Source organism: Empidonax traillii, unplaced genomic scaffold, assembly GCF_003031625.1.
Source record: "Empidonax traillii isolate 1590-97213 ecotype Southwest subspecies unplaced genomic scaffold, ASM303162v1 scaffold398:size1781980, whole genome shotgun sequence".
In the NCBI taxonomy this organism is placed as follows: domain Eukaryota; kingdom Metazoa; phylum Chordata; class Aves; order Passeriformes; family Tyrannidae; genus Empidonax; species Empidonax traillii.
In genome coordinates, this window is record NW_020955591.1 from 672853 (window position 1) to 697675 (window position 24823).

Here is a 24823-nt window from a genome sequence, read left to right on the forward strand (position 1 = left end):
GAGAGGGGCACTGACCTCGCCTCACCAGGAATATCAAACATCTCCACAGCTTTGATGAACCTTTTCATGAGAATGGAAAAAGGAGAAATGTACACATCAACAGCGTAGTCATGTGCTGGATGGGTCTGGATACATCCTGAGATTCGTGTTTAAAGGCAAAACCGATATACATCTGCCTTGGTATGCAAGCACAGAAAAGCACCTTTTGTTTCTGTGTGGTTTTGTGGTTTTTTTTTCTGGAGGCTCCAATAGCGTTTGGACTGGGTCCACAGAAAAATCTACTAATTTTGTCATAGACATAGAACTATATCATGTTTTCCATTATCATCACTTCTGCATATTAACCATGCTTAGGATGCTAGTGGGCTTTTTGCTCCACAGCATGGATTAAGTAAGTGTCTCTGCCCAATACACTCATATTCACCTTTGAATCCTGATTTGTGAATCAGGATTTTCCATCTTGATGTTATTTGTGGCAACATGCCAGATTTTTAACATACTTTCTACAAATACAGTCTGTGTCCCCCTCATTCCTCAAGTCCTAACACTGAGGCTTCCTGGTAAACAAAACAGACCTACTGTGACCACCAATATTGTGAACAAAGCCAATTTTTCAAGCATTGCTCTGTCACACCTATTCGTGGACAGGAAACTTGCTAAACCAAATCCTGAGAGCAAGAGAAAGAGGGCAGACTGCGTGACCTGCAGGGGATCTTCACAGATGTGCTCAAGCTGATAGCGCAGGATGAACCTGAGAAAACAAGTCTTTGAGTAAGCTCAGTTCTCCTTTACAACCTGACTGTTAATGACTATGTGTTTACCTGTCCTTGAGGAAAGAGCCTCTACTGTGGCTTGTCCAACACAGAGGGATTCCCAGTGTCCTCAGGGAGGTCTGGGTCAGAAGTCAAACTGATAACTCACTATCTGTGCTTTATCATTTGTCAGACTTTAGACTGGAAATACTGTTCAGTGCCCAGTGCTGTAATAGCAGAGAACTGCAGGTCTTTTTTCATTGCTGTTCTTTTAATCCAGTTCTACTGCACATTTTCTGCTCTGTTGCAAGGCTTGAGATAGTGTTGGTGCTGTGCCCCCTTGGTCAGAATCACCTTACAGAAGGCTATGCCAATGCCTGTTGTTAAGGGGGAGGGGGGGGTGGTGTATGTGTTTAGGCCAGGAGAAGGACAACTGTCTCCACTGATGCTGCCTTACAGGATCCTTGAGGAAGCCACACAGAGTGAACCGCCAAAGCCAGCACCTTCAATGCTAGTGGAGGGAATGGGTAAATCCTTGGACCACGGAATTTGGCCTTTCTGACACAGTTGGCACACCAATTGAGAAGAGGATGAGAAGCAGGCACTCCAATCTTGTTCATCCTGGGCAAGGTGAGGGGCTTGTGCTCAGGGACCTGGAAGTGTTTGCTCCTGACCTACTGGACACTGAGAAGGCTGTGATTCACCCGACAGTAGGACTCTCTCTTGAGCATTCTCCACTGACAATATTCTGGTTTTGTCTATAAGGAAGTTTATTCTTGTATCTCCAAAGTGATGGGGAGTAATGCCAACTTCTCTTTCTGTGTTGTCACCAACTCCTCAGCTCAGCATGTCTTGCTGGTAACTTATCCATCCATGGCAATAAACCAGTCTTGGTCTTTCACACCATGTTAAAGAAAATAACCAACAGAGTACTGAAACCAGGCTTGTCTTGACTGCAGATTTCAATTGAGTTCAGCAGTAAAAGGAAACCCTAGTAGCACTACTTCCCCACAGCTAGCCTTGCTCAGTGCTTAGTGTTAAGATAAATTATGTTCTTCAGAGTGTAGGATGAAATAAGAGTAGCTGTCACAGCAGGATGAATTTGTTGAACATTACTTACATCAGGCAGCAAACCTTTGTTCCCATAGAAGGAAAATTTTTGAAAATAGATAACCAAGCTGATATTGGAGATGTATCACATGGGGTCATAATTTATGATCTATGTAGACTCACTTAGTGCAAACTATATAATTTTCTCTAGCAGCCCTTAAAAGGGACTTTGACAGAACTATTATTTTCTTCTGAATGATGTATAAACAAATTCACTTCTATAATTTCATTTCCAGTCATCTCTGTTCATTGTTCTTCTATTGCAAGTATTCCTTGGCATGGTTTAAAAACTACTGAAGTATTTAATAGTAGTTTAAAAGCAACAGCTATTACTACTTAGACTAGACATAAATAGAAGACAACTAAATGGGTCATTACCTTTACAAGTAAAGTGTTTATGGAGGAGGATTTAAGAGAAATTAAATTATAAATCCAACTACTCCATTTTTCTCCATGTTATAAATGAGAAAGCAGAATGCATTTGCAAAGTACAGGATAAGACTATTCTGAGTCTAATAAAAATGTTAAGGAACTGTTAGACAGAATTTTCCAGTTGCTTAGCCCTTGGACAGCCACTTCTAGGGCAGCTTAGGTAGGGATTCTTGGCTCTAACATCCCAAGTATGATCAACGTTTTGCTTTACTTCTCAGTCACTAAAGGATACTAGTTGTGAACAAGAATGTATTTTCCATTCAGATGGAGAAAGAAGCAGGAAAGGTATAAGATGGAGCATCTCTTTTTCCTTGAGATCTATCCAAGATCTTAAAAAAATCAACAGAAATCTTTCTGTAGAGTTCACCACTCTCTGGATCTCATCCTTACAAAGCTCACTTTGTGGTCAAGTCCATTCCTTTTTCCCTGCTCTGTTGCTCAATTTGCTTACTGCTGTTACGATCATTTTGCAAATATTAATAAATCTGTATAATCTTTGGCCTTTAGCTGAGTCTCTTTTCTATGGCACCCTGTTGCACTGTATGCATGACTGCACGGATGAGGGTTGCTCTGGAAATTACTCATAAAAATTAATTGTCTGGTAATACCACAATTGTCAATATGTGTAGATTGCAGCATTCCCCCTGTGGACTATTGTAAAAGATCATAAAACTTCATTTCCAGGAAAGTTTCAAAACTTTTATTTTCTAGGGAACATTAATTATCAGAGTCCAGATGACCTGTCCCATTTCTCCATTCACTTCCTCTTTTTTTTCCCCTCATCTGACATGGTAATTTGAAGGCAACTGGCAACAGATCACATGTCAGGCTCCTGTTTTTATGCCCTGGTTTCATATCAATGTCAGCTGAAGTGTTTAAAAGCAGTCAGACTCATAAGTCTAATCCCCAAACCAATGTTTGTATGTGACCATTCCCCTATTGTTAAACTTTTGTACCAACATCTGATTTACAAGTCTGGCACTTATGCAGACATATGCTTTGGCATTCTGCAGGCTTCCTGAGACTCAGGCCCTCCAGCACTGCTTGTTGACCACTCCTTCAAACACAGGACATTGATGGATCATCACAGTGGACAAACCACTCCGAACCTACAAGGTCATGAAAACTCTGGTCATGCCCCCCTTGGAGTTTAGAGCGATGCATTTTTTCACTGAGCAATTATATTCTCTTGAGACCAGACCTTTTGCAGGTACTTACAACTCCTTATGAACCTTTTACCTGGGAAAGAATCTCATGCTTAATCCTCCAAGATAATCATCCTATGATCAAGGCGGTGACTCGTGGCAGAGGAGTCTGGATTTCAAGTTTCTATTCTGCAGGCTGTCTGAGTATCAGGCATGCTTTCTAACCACCAAAATATCAAGTTCTTCTGAAGAACAGCTTCCTCTCTCTCTCCCGTTGGACGTCTTTCCCTTTGCATAAATAATTAAACATTAGTTGGAACAAGGGGTTGAACTTGGACTGCCCACTGGACTTTTGTATTCGTCTTTCCCCAGTGAATAGCTAACCATTTGTAAGCACTTAGGAAGCTGCAGAGCAATAGAGGTAGAAGAGGGGATCCAAAAACTCAATAAAAAGACAAAGGAAGACTTGTGGTAATGTCATTTCATAGACTGTGAAACACATGGTTTTCAGTCCTTGACCTGAATGAGGAAGAACAAGGACTACTAGCTATTCTAGGTGAGGTTTTGTCAAACAATCTCCAGAGGTTACAGTTCCACCAAATTTTGGAAAGAAATAATATTTAGAAGTCATACTTCTTTTCTTTCTGAAGTGGGAAAAAAAAAAATCTTTTAGCCAAATGATCCTCTAACAAACCTCTTGCATTAGGATGAAAGTGTTAAGTATCTTTAGCAATATGATAGCTTGATTCTTAAAGTTTCTGGAACCTCTGCCCCAGACATGAGGAAGGAACTCACTGTTCCAGTTCCAAGTAGAGCGATTTCTTCTCCTGATACTCTTCTTAGCTTTGCTGGCATTTATAAAATAAAGGATTGAGTCTATTATTTACAAGTCTACTATTTAAGTCTATTATTTAAGTCTATTATTTTCACACAACAAGTATGATATTTAGTCATATTTAGTCATACAGAAAGCTAAATAAAAGCAAGAGGGAAAATTCAGTGATTAGTGTAACATTACCAGAACAGACCATATACACCGTAAGATATGGACTGGAGAGGTTGAGTCCTAACCTTCTCACCCAGCCTCTAGATAACATTCCATAATAACTTTAATGATTACATTTGGTGGTCAAAAATATTTCTTTTCAAGCAGCTCTTTGATAAGGAACTTTGATTAAGCTCTTTGATTAGGAACTAAAATTGGTGTTTTAGTCAGATTCACCTCTCTCTAAGTGTTTGATATCAACAAGTTGGTATTTCTGTAGACCATGCAAGGTTCTGTTTTTTCTTTAATGTCATAATAATTCTTATAAGCACTTTCATAAATTCAGTTAAGAGTTAACCAACTAAAATATACAAATATGCGGGAGGTTTTGTGAAGAACTACAACTTCAAAAGGAGTTGGTTTAAGAGTCATGACCTTATTTTTTGCAATAACTTATGCATCACGAACTTACGTAATTGGCAGCAGATAACATATCACACTCTCAGTTTTATGTCCTTGGTTTGACAACACTGTCAATTGAAGTATTTGCTAACTGCAGAACAAATGGAACCTCATAGCTGAAAATGTTTTCATTCCAAAACTGCTGTTTGTACCAAAACATTCTCCCTTTATTGTTCTTTTTTAACATTGCTGAATTCAGTATCAGAAACAGCGAGGGGTATACAGATAATTTTGTGTACCCAAAAGTATCTCTGAATATTATTTGTCCTAGAAAAATGAAAATATCTGAGAAAGTATATATTTTTCTAATTAAAATATCATCAGAAAGCACAAAAACACATATGAAATGGCCTTGGAGCTCTAAATCTTTGTTATCCTTAGAGCAGGAGTCATTTTTAAAATAAATTATTGGGAAATGAGTGACCTGGATTTTAAAACACTTTAGTTTAGTAGGGCAGGTTTAAGTCTACTTTTTCCTTTTCCCAGAGACTGCATTAAACAGCAGCCAAGAGGCAAGGCCAGATTGCTCCACTTTGTCAAAACTGGACACTTGTACCACCCACTTAAAAGGCCAGTTCTCTTGGGACACTGGAATCTCGATAGGCTACAGCAGAAAATGTATAAAGCAGCAAATCATTATACAGAAGGGAGGGATTTAAAAGGAACCCAGTGACTTAAGGCCTTAATATCCATTTAAGTTCAATGGCAGAGAAGCCCAGACTTAATGAGTGTCTTTTTGAGTGATCTGAGGCTTAAGAGTGGGATTTGTTTGTGTTTTGGCTCTGAAATGTATATTTTGTGGGGTGCTTCTTTCTCAACACTGAGCATATTGATACATACAATATTGAATATAATTCACAACAGTGTACAACATATAGAAAGAATTGAGGCAATTTTGTTAATTTGAAGTGTTCTGCTCGACCAAGTAATAAATGAATGTTGGGAAACAACATAAGCCATCAGTTTAGTAAAGCATTTGCTATTATTTCTCATCTGAATCTGAATGTAAACTGAAAGACAACCAGATACGTGTTTTGAAAGCTGGCTCATAGTAGATTATCACCTGCGATGTACGTTACTTGGTGGTTACCCCTGGTGGTCTAGTGGTTAAGGACACGGCGCTGTCATCGCTGAGGCCCAGGTTCAATTCCCGGTCGGGGCCCCTCCCCGGGCAGATGGAGCTCGTTAGCCCTGTAAGGCAATCCATCTACGTCCTGAGGACCTCGCTGCCACCGTCCAAGCGTGCTTGGCCCCGGCAGATGAACCTCAGGATTAAAGGGTGGGCTCAGTTCCGCGCACACTGTGTCTCACCTAAAAAATCCAATGCACAGGCTGGAAGGTGGAAAGACCTTCCCCGGTTCTTCATTTGCGAAGACTGGCCATGATACGTTACTTGGTAGACTTATTTTTAAGTCAACTTTATTAAAAGCTTTTGGTATCTGGGAGAGTAAATTGCCATCAATTAAACTCCATGATGTAGCTAAATTAGGAGAAGTTATAAATAACAGACAAGGAAAAGAAAAAAATTATAATGAATAGCAGGAAGAAGGACAGAAAATTTAAAAACTGGAAGAAATTAAATCGATATGCATAAGAAAAAGGGGCACTCATTATATAATCAAATGGAAAAGGCCTCCAAGATCATTGAGTCCAACCACTAAACAATGTTCCTGGGTGCCAAATCTACGTATCTTATGAATACTCCCAAGGATGGTGGTTTCACCACTTCCCTGGGCAGCCTCTTCCAATGCTTGACTGAAGCACAACCTGCCTTTCATAAACCCATGCTGGTTGGGCCTGGTCCCCTGCCTGTCTGCACATGCCAAGTGATGGCACTCCAGATGTTCTGCTCCAAAACCTTTCCCAACACTGCACATTCATCAGGTGGAAGAAATGCAAGGAGTTGCAATTCTGACAGAAACAACAAGTACAGCATGAGGGACCACACTGTCACACAGCAAGAAAACAAAGCCCTTTGGAGCTGTCTACGCAAAGGCCTATGTAAATTCCAGTACAGATATGGTGATGCACTTCAGAATCGTAGAGGAAATTTGGTTTGAAGGGTTGTCATAAACTGACCAAATCCATTTCTGTTTCTCTATGCAGGAATAATAATATCTTTCTTCTTAGCAAATTATTTTTTGTTTAGTCTTTTCTTAGAAACCTCTCATCATGGATTTTATTCAACTTCCACAGTGCTTCGCTGCCCTTATCATTACAAACATTTTCCTGATGTTTGACTCAAATCTCTCTTGTTGATATATAACATTGCATTCAGCTCTGGACAATACACACTCAAAAAGATCTGGATTGTATCTGCACCAGCATTTAAGTTCATCTTTACTCATTACACTCTGGTTCACACAACAAAACAAACTCATACTCACAGACTTTTAGACAAAACTAAATCAGAAAACGCATTCCAGAAGTGCATATAATGATCTCCAACCAGCACATGCATCTAGTTTGAGGGAGCAGCCAGAACTATTCCAAAACCTTAAAGCATTCATGATTGTGGATGTTAAGCCCCCAGCACCAACCATTTTGCTCTGTAGGACCTGTTTTGCTTTTACCCTGCACTCTTACATCTACTTTCTAAAGGAGATACAGCTTCTGGCAAACATTGACTGAAGAACAGCAAAGCTGTGGTGGGATAGAGAAACTGATTTATTAGGAAAGAGGAGGCCAGATACAGAAAGGTGGCAAAAGAAGTTTTGTAACCATCACCTGGCCCCAGTCACACAGAATAATTATAGTCATGCAGCTTTACAGCCCTTTCCCTCAGAGTGACCAACACCCTGCGCTGGTCAGCCTGAGGACACAAAGACTGTAAGACCCAACAACTACATTGGCTTCAAGAACGTCACATTTTAATTTGGTATCTCAGGACATAATCAAGGATAAGATGTAATTAAGATAAGAAAAAAATAAATACTTAATTTCAGAAGACAATGTACTGGCATGACATCTTTTAAACAATGGAACAGTCTCCCAGACTCTTCCCAGTAATGGATCCTGTTGTTTGGTGCTTTCATAGCCAGATTGGCAAACACTAGAAAACAGCCTGCAGGATAGAATCTTGCTTTGGCAAGAGATTGGTCTGGATGATCATTTCCATCTAAGCTTCCTCTCAATTCAGGCTAAAGTTTTGGAAGCAGGATCTCTTTGCTACTTTGTATTTGCAATATGAAACCATATTTCAGCTGGAACTCCTAGGTATAACACTTAGCCACAACAAATTCCAGTTAGAGCTCTTGGGATACGATGCAAACCTCCTTGTAGATGACCAGGCTGCTTCCAGTGCTTTGGGGAAGCCTCAAGACAAGTGTTTGATACTCACAAAAATGGATGCACATCCGTGAATGTGTGAGAGGTCAGAGCCACTCTTTCCTTTAGGTTACCCAAGCTGGCAAGAAGCAACCCAGCATTAGCAGATACATTGTGCAGCACCATGAACAGGTGACTTTGCCTGAGCTACTATTTCCTGCTAAATAGAGGAATGCTGACACAGTGGCACAGCTTCTGGATTCAGGCTGATTTGTACCTTGTCGGTCTTCTCTGCACTCAGAGGAAAATTTCACCTGCTCTCGTAGGAATGCCTTTGTTTAATCTTTATGTTAGTAGGAGAAAAAAAAAAGCCTAAAATAATAAAACAACTTCTCCCCTATGACTCCTTCCATGTGCCCCATTTCTTTAATGCCTGTCACCAGACTGTCAGTACACTGAATCACGAATCACTATTATTTAATCTCTAACACAGAATCAAGCAATCAAGTATCTTGACCCAACAAAAACAGCAGAAACCAAAGGAACTGCACTGCACTTCAGCACTTTAGAGTTTTGCTGGTTCTTTGGGGCCAGTTGGTCCTGTTAAAATTTCTGTAATGTTGAACTTTCTTCTCTAAATTTTTTGTTGTTGTTGAAAATATCCCAGTTTAGTCACCCATAAATGGGTCATGTAAGCATTACCAGTAATTTTGAAAAATTACAGCCACATTCTTGAATGGAGAGGCTACACTTTTATTTCAGTAATATGGATATAAATTAGAATTCCTCCTTCTCTCTTTCTAAAAATAAAGAACAATGCCTTTTACTAGGCTATATACTGTACCCCTTCAACACAAATGCATGTACACTAAGCCCAAGACCACCAATAGCAAATGCAGAATTATTTATTGTCATTTGAAAGATAAGTACACACAACAGAACAAATAAAAAAAAAATCAAGACAAGTTTTAAAATTAGGATTACAGAGCAGAAATAACAGGAGAAGAACTTAAACATGTTGCTGTCCCAAGCGGATGTGAATTTCAATGGAAAATAACTACCAAATGTTTCCAAAGCCAACCACAAAAAAAATGAAATAAGACTTAAATGCAATTTATTCTGACGATTTTGTTATTATAGAGTCACATATGCATGTAGTATTCATGGTTATTTCTCAAAAATTAAACTCTTCTGGGCCCAAATCTGTGTAACACCAAAAAAGGATTTTAAAAAGAGAAATCCCTCTATTCTGTGAAACAGTTTCTGGGAACTTTCCTGGAAATCCCAGCAAGACAAGCCAAAGAAAATTATCTATGGGGAATTGTGATTGTTGCAGCAAATGTGTGCTTATACTCTGATTCATTTAATTAAGCCCTTCAAGTGAATAATGGGATACAAAACAAGGGGCATACTGAAGATGAGTAATCAATCTGTAACAAGATCTCTCCAGTTATTAACTGTACATTACACAAATGTAAATCCAGATCAGCAAAAAAAGCCCTACCACACTTACATATTATGATTTTTCAAGAGAAGCTTTAAAGCAGCATTTGTCAATGGTGTTAATTTTAAATTATATGGCTAGTGACAACACTGTATACCACCCAAGATTTCAGCATGCTGGGAAAATCTCATTTCTCTTTTGAAGTTACATTTCAAAAAACCCAGTCTTTTTTTGAAGGGTATTAATGAGTATGGAGTGAGAGAAGAAAACACACAGTGAAGAAGTTAAAATAAAAAAATAGATGTATAAGAGACATATTATACATCTGGAGTACAAAGCCTGAGAGACTTTTCATCTCTATTTCAATTTAAAAGAATAGTAATGTGTGATAATTGTACTAGGAAAATAGAAGCTGTTCTCTCATAAGCAATACTGCTGTTTGCAAACAACAACTGCACTGTTAACACATTCATTTGTATTGTACTGTATTGCTAATAGTCAAAGTTTGTTATGAACTTGTGGTTATTGAGTGAAGTGCATTGATAGCCCCAGTGAATTCTTTTTGGACAAGCGCATAAGACACTCAGCAACTATGGATCTGTGCTATTATTAGAATTGTCTTTGAGTAGGTCTGCAGTTACATTTGGGTGAAGACTGGTCTCCAGTGGTCCACAAGCAGATGTACATCTACCCATGCTTATTGTAGTACAGTTTGGAGAAGTGCCACTTTGGAGAGATGATATTAAATCCTGGGAAGAATGTGAAACAGCAAGAAGTGCAATACTCAGAGATGGAGACTGAGATGCTGCTAAGCTATAATTGATGTTGATAACCTTTTAATGAAGCACAGCAACACAGATGAAAAGAGACACACATGCTTTATATTCGTCTCTCCAGTTTCTGATGCATCATTCATAACAACACCAAAATTAAGGCATGTCAGCTTGGACCAGGACTTCCAACAGTCTTTTTAAAAAGTATGTTATCTATCAGTATGGCCTTGAAAATTTGTCTTACTTATACCTTGTGCTTCAGATTACTCATCGATTCCTGTGACGTTTTTATGTTCAACTTGGGAGAGATCAAACAGGCCAGCTGAACAAATTCATTGCACTTAATTTTTCCCACCAAAAAAACCCCACACCAAACAAACAAAGAAATAAAAAACCCATCAGACATATTTTAAAGAGAAGAGTTGTATTTTGGGCATTTATAACACTATCCAGTTACAAAAACAGGAAAATGTAGGGCAGTTTTACACAGTTCAATTAGAGCAGAGGAGGAAGTAAAAATTTGCAACCCACTCTTCAAATGCACATGGGCAGAGAAATTCTGCATTTGCATAAGCTTTGTCTTATAAGGAAGGGTGTGACTTTACCCCCAACACACAACATATCTGAAGTGGAAGAAAGCTGCTAGCAACCTCTTCAGTGCTGTCATCCTCATGTACCTCAGGACACAAATGCCCAGCCTGAACTCCAAAATTACATTGTTCAGCACTCAAGTGGCAAAAACCCATCCAGAATTAAAAAACAGCACACCAAATTAACATGCAGTAACTAGTGAATTTTGCAGTCCTTACTTAGCAGAACAGTTTCCTCACATTACCTTTCCCAGAAAGTGAAGGCTGCAACATAATACGTGGTGCTAAATTAAACCTCACACAAACATCACTGACATGTACAAGTCAAGTGCTTACTCATCGAATATGATTCAAACAAATGGCAAGTTATTGGCGGTCAGGGGCAATCATTACATGAGGATTTTTCAGCTATTCAGAGCTGTGAATTAAAGGTGATGCATTGTTAAATTGAACATCCATACAAGAGGACTGTGGTTACAGAATTTTATGGCAATGAGAACTGTACTGAATATAAATGTCACCTTATTTACCATCTTGTATTATTTTGAGAATGTTCTTTGCTAGGAAATATAGTTGTGCAACTTTATACTAGAAAGCTAGTATAAGAGAAAAAAGTTGATCCCAGAACTTTTCAGAAAAAAATATTTTCAGTTTCTATAGTTCCCACAGCTGTGAAAATAAGCACCTTTTCAACTGCAGTCAATAACAGTATTCATCAAAGCAGGTCATTTTAAGGAAACTTCCATGAAAGTGTTTAACAGATTATGGCTTGATGTCCTAATGGAAAAAAATAATGCATCAAACACCAAATAAAATAAATCATTTTTGCACACAGAATGCAGGATAAATGTTACATAAAGTCCTTCTCTGACTGATTATAGCCTAGAAATGAGGAAAAATTCCAAACAGCTTCAAAAGTAATTCATTAAATGTTGGTGGCTGCATCACTGCCTCCTATTGCCACATGCTCAAATTTCATCATCTCCTGTCAAAGACCAACTGGCCAAAGTGATGGCGGCACCCACTAGTTGAGCAACTTCTGTCCTGATTCCCCAGATGATCTGCTGCTTCTCACTCAAAAAAGGGCTGCTCAGTACAGGACCCCTTCCTGTTTTCTCAGCACACACGCTTTTCCAGTTTGGTTCCCCACTAAAAGGGATTCGTATCCACGGAGCCAGCTACGACTAAGTTTGGGTGGTTCTTGACAAGAGGTAGATATTAGCATCAAAATATTCCCATTAAATCAGCCAGATCTAGGATCCTCCCCTTCTTGCTTCTTAATTGTCACCATGACAATGTCAACACTTCAATCATCAGTACTGAACATATGCGAGATGTGGCCCGACTCTTGGAGTCGTTACCTAGACTGCTTGCAGATGCACTGCTGCATTTGGGTTATAATCTTCAGTTTTCTTCACAGCCATAAAGCTGGAGAAAGGGAATGGGAACTAGACAGCCTTTATGGCACATAGAAATAGCAACATAATGCCCAGTTCTTATGCTAACAGAACAAAACTGCTTTAAAGGCCAGCTTCACTGCTGAAAGGGATGGATGTCAGGACTGATTGTTGCAATATCTCTCTGGTATCTCACACATGAAAGAGATGCATTTTTTGTCACAACAGCAGTCACGACACTGTAAGTCACATGAGGAGCAGATGAGGGAGCTGGGGTTGTTTAGCCTGGAGAAAAGGAGGTTCAGGGAAGACCTTACAGCTTTCGACAACTACCTGAAAGGAGGTTGTAGCAAGGTGTGGGTCAGCTCTTCTCCTGTGCCACTAGCAATGGGACAAGAGGAAATGGTCTCAAGGTGCGAGAGGGGAGGTTCAGGTTGGACATCAGGAAAAATTGCTTCACTGAAAGCATTATCAAGCAGTGAAATGGACTTTCCAGGGAAGTGGTGGAGTCACCAGCCCTAGAGGTGTTCAAGAAACAACTGGACATGGCACTCAGTGCTATGGTTTAGTTTGCATGGTGGTGATCAGTCAAATGTTGGACTCAAAGATCTTGCAGATCTTTTCCAGTCTAAATGATTCTGTGATTCTCTGATCTGTAAACAAGGGGAAATATTCCTAACAACGGAAATCTAAACCCTTAATATTGTAGCACCTTTAGTATTATGTTATGCCCTTAGTGTTAATTTGGTCTAAGAGTAACTGTTTCATAAGCACAGTTGTATTTTTAAGGAAAGCTTTTGCAATTCTTTTTAAAGTATGTTTCCAGCAGCTAAAGAAAGATCAAATCTTAAAGGTACATTTCTAATTACATTCTGGCAGTACCTTAGCTGGGAACACTACCAGCACTATTTTCATAGCAAAAGTTGCGACAGTTTACATCAGCTAAGGTTATCTGCCGCCTGCTGATTATCAAACTACAATACAAGAATATGGTCAGCAGAGATGACATAGAACACTGGGGTGCAAAAACTGGGAATAAACTTATGCAATCTGTAAGTGTACAGAACAGGACTGGGGTATTTCACTGGAAGAACTAAATCACTTCAAAGACCAAAGCAGTACAAACAGATGAAATCCAGAACTGCCTAGCTCAAACTCATGAAGCTGGCAGCAAAAAATATCACAATAAACTGGGCACTTGCCAGCTGCACGTGGAGGAGAAAACTAGATGGTTCAGTCAAATTCAGGGTTAGCACGAGTCCCTAAAGAAATGCAGCAATGGTAAACAACTACAATTCAAAAACACATTGGGTGTTTCCAGCAGTGAGGGATGTGCTGGTCACACATCACTAGAATACTGTGTAAAATTTAGGTCACTCCTTTCAAGGACAGACACAGCTGTGCTCCATATGGGGGACATCCACAGCCACAGCCCTGTCACACGGCCCCCTGAGCATGTGCCTGGGCTCCCATGTTTGTGTCTGGGAAATCCCATGCCATGCACCACATGAGCAGGAAATCCACCCTGTGGGAAACGTGAATGACACAGATGGCCAGCGAGTGCACAATCCGTCTGATGCTCTTCGGTCACACTGGGTTCACCAAGATGGGTTGACTCTATGTTGTGTTGGCTGATACAACAAGAGAGATTTCAGAACTACCGCCCACAAACTGTTCATTTGTCCTTTGGGTTTCAGGTACGTCCAAGCCATATTGTACAGCAGCACTCAAATAACACAGTGCATGTGGGGTACACCCAGCATGTCCCCAACGTGCCACGCTCCTTGCCCAGGTGTTCAGCTGTCAAGCTGCATCTGTGTTTGTCTGTGACTTCCAGATGTCAACCAGACTGATGAGAATGATTGTGCTGAACCAGTGACCGTATGCTGTGCCAAACAAGGCTAATGCAAGGAAAAGGAGGGTAGGAGCCATCTCCTGTTCTCCAATTAATTTCTTCCTATATGATGCAGGAAAATAGACTTGACATCAAACAGGTGCAGAAAATTGCTTCTAGAAGGATCAGAGAAATGGAAAATCCATCTCATGAGAACAGACTGTGAACACATCTGAACAAACAGGTGCAGACCCATGCGAGCCTCAGTTGGCCTCATACTGTCCCAGAATCCACATAGTCTAAATTAGCTCAGTGCTAATGAAGTCTCCAGCAGAACTCACCGGCTCAGGCTTCGCATTACACTGCCATAGCCCTACAGGCACCCTACAGGAGAGGGCCAATTCACATCCCAGCTCACTCACATTCTTAGCAGAGAGCCTGAATCTGCCTGTCGCCGTCAGTGCTAATACATCTCACAAGAGTTTGGCTTGTTAGACCCAGTGGAGTGGTGCCCAAGAGGGTAGGACTGCCTTCCATGATCTTAAAGGTCTTTTCCAACCTAAATGATTCTATGATTCTTTAACTCACAGAGAAAGGGGAGGCAGGAAAACTGCCTCAACAGAGAGATAATACTGGCACGCGAACAAATGGTGTAAATTTGCCATAGACCTGTTTAAACTGAAGATGTGAATAATTCTATCCATCATAGCAGCAAGATCCTGGAACAGCTCTCTCAAGTAATGGAAATGTGTAACTAATTTTAAGGTGATGCTTGATGTTTCTGAACAGATGTCTGTAACACAGAGGTGTCTGAAACACTCCTAGATGCCCCATAAGACCCCACCCCGAAAATCCCTGTTAACTGTGAGCTGCAAACCAAAATCCAATTGAAATCAGAAATTTAATTAAAAGCTGCACTTCTGAGCCAGCTGCTGGCAGGCATTACACTGGTAAAAAGTGACAGCTGCTTCACTGGCAGTGCAATGTCACCGAATGTAGAAGAGGCCAAGGAACAGGCACAAGCTACAACTGCCTGAGGACCACCCCACTTTGAAGAAGGTATTTGTAAAAAAGCCTTCAGAGACTTCTGACTTTGCTTTCATTTATATTTTGCTGCTGTCTTCCTTTTTTTTTTTTTTTTTTTGGCTCAGTGTGAGCATAATGCTAATTAAAATTAGTTAAGAAAGAAAATGTTGGGTTTTTCAAGTACAACATAATTGTTCTTAAAAAAATAACCCCCTCATTACCTAGTAAATCCAGGGTTTGTTTGCAATAAATGTGCATTTCAGAGCTCTTTGCACTTCATACAAGTGGACTTAGATCACTTTCATCTATTTTATTTGCATGTGTAAGTATATGGAAGTATATTATTCCCATTTAAAAAAGGGTCTATTAATACCTTTTCTAAAATGCAGCATTTTCTTGTTTTAATAAATTTAAACTTGGTTTCAGGTAAGACTGTGTAGGAAGGGATTACTACTGTCACAAAATCAATTTTATTAAAATGTCCAAAATAAAAGTATAGTTGGATTTCAGGAAATGGATTGGCACATCTGTTAATATTCAGAAGCAATTTTTGGACCTTAAATTTAGTTTCACAAGGGAGCATGGATCACTCCAGGTATCCAGAATAATTCAGACATTGAACAGAGTGAATTGGAATCCAAAATTTCATATCTAAGCTTAAAGTAACCATTTAATCTTTGATTGTTTTTTTTTTCCTGCTAGAGCTTCAGGTAGAAGTGATGGGCCCTCAGAAATGATGAGCTGTATCACATAGATATGCTTGTCACAGTTTTTCCCTGTGAAGAGACTGTATTGCTCAGTCTAAGAATAACTTTAAAATTCACAGAAAGTGAGAACGGTTGAGCAGTTAAAAATAAAAAGTCATAGGAGGACAACTGTTAGGCATAAACATTGAGACCCTTCGAATCAACTTGAGCTGTTGAGCTAACCTAAACATTTTGAGTCAGATCCCGATCCCAGTGAATTCAAAATGATTTGCAGTGATAACTAACGTTTCTCCTTTTATTTCTGTTTTCCTTCTAATGAGTATCAGATATAACATTGCAAGACTACTCTGTAAACAAAGTGGAAAATTAATCGTTTTCAAAGGAACACTTTATTCACAGTAGGCTGTGCAGGGAAGGAATTAAGCCTAAGTAAATAAATGATGAAAGTAAATAAGAACATAAAGAGAAAGCAAAAATAAGAAAATGACAGTTAAAAAATTACTGGGTATATGATAAAAGCAAAATATACTGCTTACGAGGAAAATTCAACAACTGAGTAAAATGCTGAGTAATTTCATCTGTGCGTTAAATTACTTGCAATTTCCTGCATAAAAATAAAAAATAGAACAGAAGTTCAGGCCCTTGTTATGCCAAAGATCTTTTCTTCATCCAAGAGCAGAAGAGCTAGAAGGTTTACACAATTTTATGTCAATTAAAATATTCCATATAAACAATGCATACTTGTCCAAAATAACTGACTTCCACTTCCAGTTCTTTCTGGGCAAAGTCTGAGAAAGAAATACTGCATTGCAATATAAAATAAGCAAATTTCATCTATTTTGGAACAAGTGAAGAATTACATGCAGTTCAGATACATCAAAATCTTTCTATCTGGCTGCAGAGGCCTGTTATTAGAATGTGTTAAACCTGTCCAGAAACTTCCTTCTATTATTGATAAACAATCCACGCATTAAATTAGGAGATTAAGACATGTATTCCTTCCAGTTCTTATGTATGTTTGTCATTAATCCAAAGCAACATTGCCAAACCTCGACCACAGAAACAGTAAAAATAAATACCAAAGGTCTGGGAAGAGAAATCCTGAGGTCACAAAGAGAAGGTAACTTCAAGGGAGTATCCTGGAAATTAAGTCTTATAAATCATCATGGGTTGAAAGAAACAAATTCAGCAATTGCATAATGCCATTTTACAGGGCTAAAAATAATAAGAGTCTTGGGGTGAATGCCAGGAAAAAAAAAATCACTGGAAAACTTCACAAACATTTATGTTCAAAGAAAAGGCTTCAAGCAAGAAAGTTATTTGATGAGAGCCTCAGTGCACAGCAATGGTTCCTTCTAGGCTCCTGCTTGACATGCCTCTTGCTTTGAATGGGTCAGTCATGCTTACAGCAATCATTTACACAAAACCAGACCCCACCATATTCATAATATACATTTCAGTGGTGTTGGGCATAAAAGGTCAGTAGAATAATCATCTCCATTCTATATTCAAAGTAGGCTGATACTCCTGCCTTTCTGCGTAAACTACTCCATTCTTGCTAAAGTGTTTGTTCCTTCACTCTACAGCTTATTCAAAGCCATTAAACCACTGCTGGGTAAAACCATTATGTTGTAGAAAATGAGGGTCACCCTGAAAAAGATTATCCTATACATGAGCCCTACAGATTTTTCTTGAATAAATGAGTTTTTTAAATGCTATTTTTCCTCCCTCTGAGTCTGTTAGAGATTGAAAATCCAAACGTGTGTATCAGTTCAGGCAGGGCACATGCAATCTGCTTAAAACCTGAGAATTATTAAATGATATTATTTTTAAATTCTTGATGTTTTACTGTACTTGCTAAGGAAAGTGAGATGATGCAAATTGGACCCTGAGTCTTCAGACCTCCTTTTGTCTGTTATCATGCTACACGGCTTGGGCAAAATCACACTCACAAGGAAGGCACCAGGAGCTTTGCTGCTGATCGTTCACGGCTTTCACCACACAGACCTTGGGGCTCTGAGAACAAGCCCGTGACAAAGACTGCCAGGCAGCAGGGAGACCCCTGCAAGGCAAGGAATCTCAGAGGAGTGGTATTCCCTTTACCCTAACAGAGCCTGGAGCCTGTCTTTCAACTCAAAAGTATCCCCTTAACATTTTGAGAAAATACCCTTGCCGTGCTGCCTTTTAAAAGATGAAAAACTATCCTGATTATCAGCCTGCTGTGCTCATCTCTCTAAACAGTGCATTGAATTTTTATGTCATATGCTGAAACATATTCTGTTATAAAAACACAGCACATGGTGAATTTTGTTACAATCTTCTTAGAGGAGATTTAGATTCAAGGAAATTGCATCTCCTTATTCTCATCTACACCACACCTGAAACCAGTGCTAACAAAGACAATGGGAGAATTATTTTCTCTTTTCTGCCAAGGACTTCATCTGTATTCATTGTGTATAAAGTCGCCACATAAGTATAACTCTATGGGGTTCCACTTCTGGACTAGACTGTTGTCTTTGCTGCAGAGCAAACCATTCAGATGACTGTAATTATACCGTGCTACCAGGGGGTCCAGCCTGAGCTCTTGAGCCACAGCAGCTTTCGAGCAGTTTGCTTGATGGGTAGCAGGGATATGCTTGGCACGGGGGTTTATGGATAATCTGATTTCCTACTGATGGAAGTGTGTTAGCAGCTGCTGCTGAAGTTGACATTGCTGGCTCCCCCCAGAAGCCGGCTGTGCACCCCGTTGCAGCTACATTGCCCAGCAGGACCCTGTGACAGCCACTGTCATCTCCTGTACATCTCCTATGCTCTTCCACTACACAAAAGGGGAAGACTACATACATTTGCAGCGAAGCCTGTTCAGGAAATTTCTGCTTTTAACACATTCTCGCTATGCAGTTCCACCCAGGGACAGATTGATAATATTGCTAAGGCAGTCTGACGGGATGGACCTGTTAGCCCTGCCTTGGCTGCAGGCTCTGGCCATTCCTCTAGTGCCTCCCTTATATCACAGGTGATCATTTCATTTTGTCATTAGCAAGTTTAGAGAACTAACCTGTCAGGAAATAACTCTTTTTTTCTAAAGTCAAGCTTCTCTGCCCCCTTAGTCCCCGAAGCAGGTTCCCACAGGTCACTGCAAGATCACCCAAGACACAGTGCAAGCAGAAATGAGGAAGGATTAATGGGATGGAAATTTGCACTTTTTGTCATTCATGAAGTTGCACTGGAAATTCTATTACACACTATTTTAGGGGTCCCAAAGTGAACCCCGTCACCAAAATCACTGGGTTTAAAACCAGAATTTTGGTTATCTAGTTTCTACCCTAGCCTGACAGGCTGCTGGCACAAGAGGGGCACTGCGGAGCAGCCATGTAGAGCCAGGTGCAAAAACCCATTAACACATCAGGGGAACTGTACACTTGGTCACACAGCAAAGTCTTGGTGGGTGACTCACAAACTCAAGAAAATGTTGGTTTCCACTTACCCAGAGTGAGACCTGAATGTTGCACTAACAGACCTGTGGCTGTGGAATCAGTCTGCCCTCCAAATTAAACAGGTATTTCCCAATTCAACCCAGAGTCAGCAAGAAGTGAGGGAAAAAAAGAATTAAAAGGCTTCAGTGCAGGGAATCTCTTTGTCATATATGACCGACTTGTCTCATATTCGAAGGTGAGACTGCCAGGGTCAGGTAGGAGATTCAAAGTCCATGTCTCTGCTAGTGATTTTGTAGACCAATCTGCAGCACAGCACTTTTTTTTGTTTCAGTACTCAGAGCTACTCCAAGCATTGGCTGGGTGCTTGGGTTTCCTTTTTTTTTTTTTTTTCTGACTCATATATATATAATTTTAAAAAAAAAAATATTAAAAAAAGGCAGCAGAAGGGAGGAAAAGAAAAACAGGTGTCACCTAAAAGTGGTGAAAGATTAAGAGAGAGGTAGGTCCAAAGACAGCCAGACCCATGCACAGACTCCAGATTATGGTAACTTTTTTCCAGAGGTGTCACTACAAGCAAACAACTGCAAATGGAGTTTATCCTACTCCAATTTCAGCAATATAACATTTAACCACTTCTTACAGATACCAGACAGGTGAGTAATTTACCACTGCACCACTGCACCTCTCTTCAGTCACTGGGTAGCCACTTCCATGAGTAGAAATTGTCCAGCTCTTATTTCAGGAAAGTCTTTTTCATTTCCTTCACATAAAGTTCTAACACATTAACGACATGTAGCTTAGATGACATGAGAGGTGGAATTCTTCCAAAATACATTTCGGTTCCTGTCAGAAAGTATTGCGTGCCTTTGTGCAGGAAATTATAAAATAGAAAATAAACATGTAAATATACCATTTCAACACATCCTCTACATCAAATAAGGCCTGATGGTTTTAATTTCAGCTTTTTGAGGTTTTGTTTTTACAAGTTGTTGAATTTATTTTGTAGCTCCTGTTTATGAAAAGAACTTTAAAAGAGTTACAAACTACATTTATCAAATGAAGAAAAACTACAACTATAAAGTTCTCAGAAAAAAGGAAATAATATGAACCATGTATGTGCACTTGTGCGGGGACACACACACACATAAACATATATTTTTAAGCTAGTGACTGCTGAACCACAGACCACATGCAGAAGAGTAAAAACCACCCATAACCAGATGTGCCACTGTAAATCCCATATTTTAGGATATATTCTGAAATCCTCAGTGCTCAGGAAGACGTAAATTCCCACACTATTTGTATCAGTGATATGGATTCCTAGAAAGATCGACTACCTTCACGTTTCTAGAAATAATCCAAGCTCCAACTGGGAGGTACAACCCTTTTGAAGTAGAGATGGGGGATCAGAGTGAAAACACGTGATTTTGAAAATTGTCCAGCACAACACAGAATTGAGAACAGCAGCAACACGTCACTTCAAACCTTTTGTGAACCGAAGGGCTGCAGAAGAAATTCCACCCTTTCCCGCAGAGTTAATACCTGAGCGTTGTACGTCAACTGAGCACATCAGTGCATGGTTTGTAGAGCCACCGTTTCCTAAACTGTGAAAAAAGTGGCCTCAGGTTATACCTGAATTTTAATATGGCAGGAAAGTGTAGCAGTAGGCAGGTGGAGCAAAATGCTTCAGTTGTCTCTCTATTCACAGCTGAATAGGAAACCCCAACTCAAGGGTTTCCTTCAAGTTATAAAAATAAAGCAAGGCTGTTTCTAGGGAATGGAGAAAAAGTCATTTCCAAAGTCCCTATCCATCTAAAAATACAATATATTTGACCAAATAGCTTTTTTACCTTGGAATATCTCTCACTGATCTAGTAGAGCAAAGTTTGTTGATATTCAGGGTTGCAAACCCATCTGTTTACTCAGGCTTTTGTCTGTCAGCATAGTTTGAAGAGGTCGCTTTGAGAGATCAATTTTTTTTCCTGGGGGTTTCTTCAGAGCTACCACAATTTGTTATTGCGTCTGTTTAGAGGCTTTAATTTGTGGTTTTCAAGATTGCATAACAGCACAGAGAGGTGGTGAGAGGCCCACATGAATAGTTCAAAATAAGTTTGACAATATAGCAAATATCTACTCAGTAATTTTCCCTGGACTGAGCACCATGGAATGCCAAAGTTATTAATCAGGCTGCTGTATGAATGTGGCTTTATGAGGTCTGGGGCACTTTCATTCAGATCCTAAAATGCTGAATTACCTTCACTTGCTCTTGGCACCAAGTAAAGACAATGCACTGTGAGGGCTGCAAACCAGGCATCTGATTAGATTGCTCTAAACCAGCCTATTCGAAACTAGATAAAGCAAAAAATAAAATGAGATTTTAATTTTGCCTTTTATTCAGAGTTCTCGTAATAAGTTACATAAAAATGAAGCAAGTTGCCTAGACTCCCATGAGGAAGCTCAGCATTCATTTTTCCATTTCGCAGATGTTAGACGGGAGGCACAGACATGCACAGTCACTTTTGGAGAAGCACAGACTGCACCCAGGGGAGTTGGAGGTCCTCAGGGTCCTTGGGAATCTGCAGCCAGAGACCTGACATTGGCCACAGGCAGCAATGGGGCACTCAGGACCCACTAGCACATTGAATGCTTGGGTGGCATGTCCCAAAGTCAGTGTGGCAGGCCACCTGCGTGAGTGGCAGCTGTAGCAGCAGCTCAGCGATGCATGAGCTGCATTTGCATAGCAGAGGGCAGTGTTCAGCATTTTTGACAGTTAATATCCCTTTCTGAGGAAGCTGGTGAGGAAACGATGTGCATGCTGCAAGCTGGGAGCTCTGCAAACAATGGAGAGGTAAGGCAGAGACACCAAACTAGATCCAAGTTCTGTACCTCTGGGACAGGTCTCCATCTAGTTCAGCAGGAACGAATCTACAGGCCATGAATTCCTCTGTATAGGTGAAGACTGAAGGCGGCCAGTCAGTGCTCAGCCCTTCACGTTGCGAGCACTTTGCTACCATCGCCAAACCCACCCAACCATAACCACTCTGTGGGCAGCACACAAGGGTCTACCTGGCCGTGCCCGTGAGGTGACGCTTCAGCCATTTGTTTAAGGACTTCGCCAGACCTACTCCCATGAGAAGCTTGTGTTTATACATCGCTTGACAGGTGTAGAAAAGCACAGCTGGCTCCTCCGGGGACGCCGTAAAGGAGCGCCCGCCCTGCCTGCCCTGCTGCTCACCTGGACGCAGCAGGACCCCGGTGAGCAGGGGGACACCGCAGACGCAGCGCTCCCTTACTCTCCCCCGTCCGCTCTGACCACCCACCGTGGCACGCCCCGCAGCGCCGGCTCCGCAGGGCCTGCGGTGACCCTCGTTCCCTGGGGGGAGCAGGTGGAGGCCGGCGGGGCCGGGCCGGGCCGTGAGGGCCGCGGACACCCCGGGCCGGGCTCGGGCCCCGCTCCCGCCGCCGCTTCTCGGCCAACAGCGCCCCCTCGCGGCCGCGCGCCGCGCGCGCCCCTCCTCCGCGCGGGGCAGCGCCCGCCGCCCGCGCCCACCGAAGCCCCCGCCGGGGCCGCACCGGGCCCGGCCCGCCCGCACCGGGCCGGCACTGCCGCGGGGCTGGCACTGCCGCGGGGCCGGGGCCGTGCTGGGGCAGCGCCCGCCGCCCGGACCGCCGCAGCCGCCGCCGCCGGAGGATGCGGGCGCGGGGCGGCGGCGGGCTAGAGCCCCAGGTGCCCCCGCGGCGCCGGGGCGTGCGGCGGGGCCAGGGCTGTGCCCGGGGGGACCGGGCTGCCGGGGCGGGGAGGGGAGGGAGGCGCGGGGAGGGACGCGGCGCGGGCGGCCCGTCCCTGTCACCTGCAGGCGCAGCTGGGACGGCCCCGGCCCCGCTGCCGCCCCTGCCCCGCGCTCCGTGCACAGCCCGGGGGGAGCCGGGCAGGGGGCGGGCTGCGCCTGTTGCATTGTCCTTGGCGGGGCTTTCTGTGAGCGCCCGCCGCTATCTGCGGCCAGGGACCCCGGCGGTGCCCTGCCTCGGACTCTCTGCCGTGCCTGATATCGCCTGCACCCTGCTCCGTTGCACGTCCCTCGCGGCTCCCGCCGGGGCTCTCTCCCCTTTTGTCTGTGTATTTTTAGGTCATTAGAGTGGAGGGGTAGGTAATCCCCAGGCTCAAGTTCCAGAGGGGCGGGTTCTGGCCGGAGGTGGAGTCACTTTTCATTTAAATCCCTGACTATAAAATGGGCTTAAAGAGAAGCGGGATCTCAGCTGTGCTGCACAGACCCCGGCACGCAGGGTGCGTGGGGGCCCCCCGGCAGCCAGCGCCCTGCAGCACAAGCCGCTGCGATGCTCCACTCCCTCGGCGTTCACACCTTGCAGCTGCTCACCCAGGCGGCCGCCTGCATCCTCCTCTTCCCTCGCTTCCTGCTCACCGCCGTGATGCTCTGGCTCCTGGATTTTCTGTGCATTAGGAAGAAGATGCTGACGATGCCCACGGCGGAGGAAGCGGCCAGCGCCAGCGAGGGGCCGCCCCCCGACGACCCCCCGGTCTGCGTGTCCGACTCCAACCGCATGTTCACGCTGGAGTCGCTGAAAGCCGTGTGGCATGGGCAGAAGCTGGACTTCTTCAAGTCGGCGCACGTGGGTTCCGTGGCCCCCAACCCCGAAGTGATTCAGCTGGACGGGCAGAAGAGACTCCGCATCCTGGACTTCGCCCGCGGCAAGAGACCCCTCATCCTCAACTTCGGTAGCTGCACCTGACCCCCGTTCATGGCCCGCCTGAGGTCCTTCCAGCGCCTGGCCGCGCACTTCGTGGACATTGCCGACTTCCTGCTGGTGTACATCGAAGAAGCACACCCCTCCGACGGCTGGGTCAGCTCGGACGCAGCCTACAACATTCCCAAACACCAGTGCCTCCAGGACAGGCTGCGGGCAGCTCAGCTGATGAGGGAAGGTGCGCCCGATTGCCCCCTGGCCGTGGACACCATGGACAATGCTTCCAGCGCCGCCTACGGTGCCTACTTCGAGAGGCTCTATATCATCCAGGAGGAGAAGGTGATGTACCAGGGAGGCAGAGGACCAGAGGGCTACAAGATCTCTGAGCTGAGGAGCTGGCTAGACCAGTACAAAACTCGGCTCCAGAGCCCCAGCACGGTGGTCATCCAAGTGTAAAAAGGACCTGGCAAGAAGCGCAGGGGTGGAGAGGCGAGGGAGGGCGGGAGGAGAGGTGGAGAGGGAGAAGGCACTGCGTCGCGGATGGCAGGAGCTGTCTTCCCGCGGGGACACTCGAAGGAGGCTGCTGTGCGAGCTTTCGAGCAAGATGTGCCATAGTCCTTTCTCTATTCAAATCATGTTGATTTGCCAGCCACGCTCTGTCAATACTGTATTTCCATGTACGTTTTGTAAATAACTCTCTCTTTTTCCTTTTTTTTTTTTTTTTTTTTTTTTTTTTTTTTTTTTTTTTTTTTTTTTTT

General features: G+C 42.6%; 1 protein-coding gene across 1 annotated transcript; it reads left to right on the plus strand.

Moving 5' to 3' along the window:
- Positions 1–23323: 23323 nt before the first annotated feature.
- DIO3 (iodothyronine deiodinase 3) lies at positions 23324–24804 on the plus strand. The gene has a single exon (XM_027893613.1). It carries the CDS (start codon positions 23697–23699, stop codon positions 24519–24521), a length of 825 nt encoding a protein of 274 aa, XP_027749414.1. The 5' UTR covers positions 23324–23696; the 3' UTR covers positions 24522–24804.
- The last annotated feature ends 19 nt before the right edge of the window (positions 24805–24823 follow it).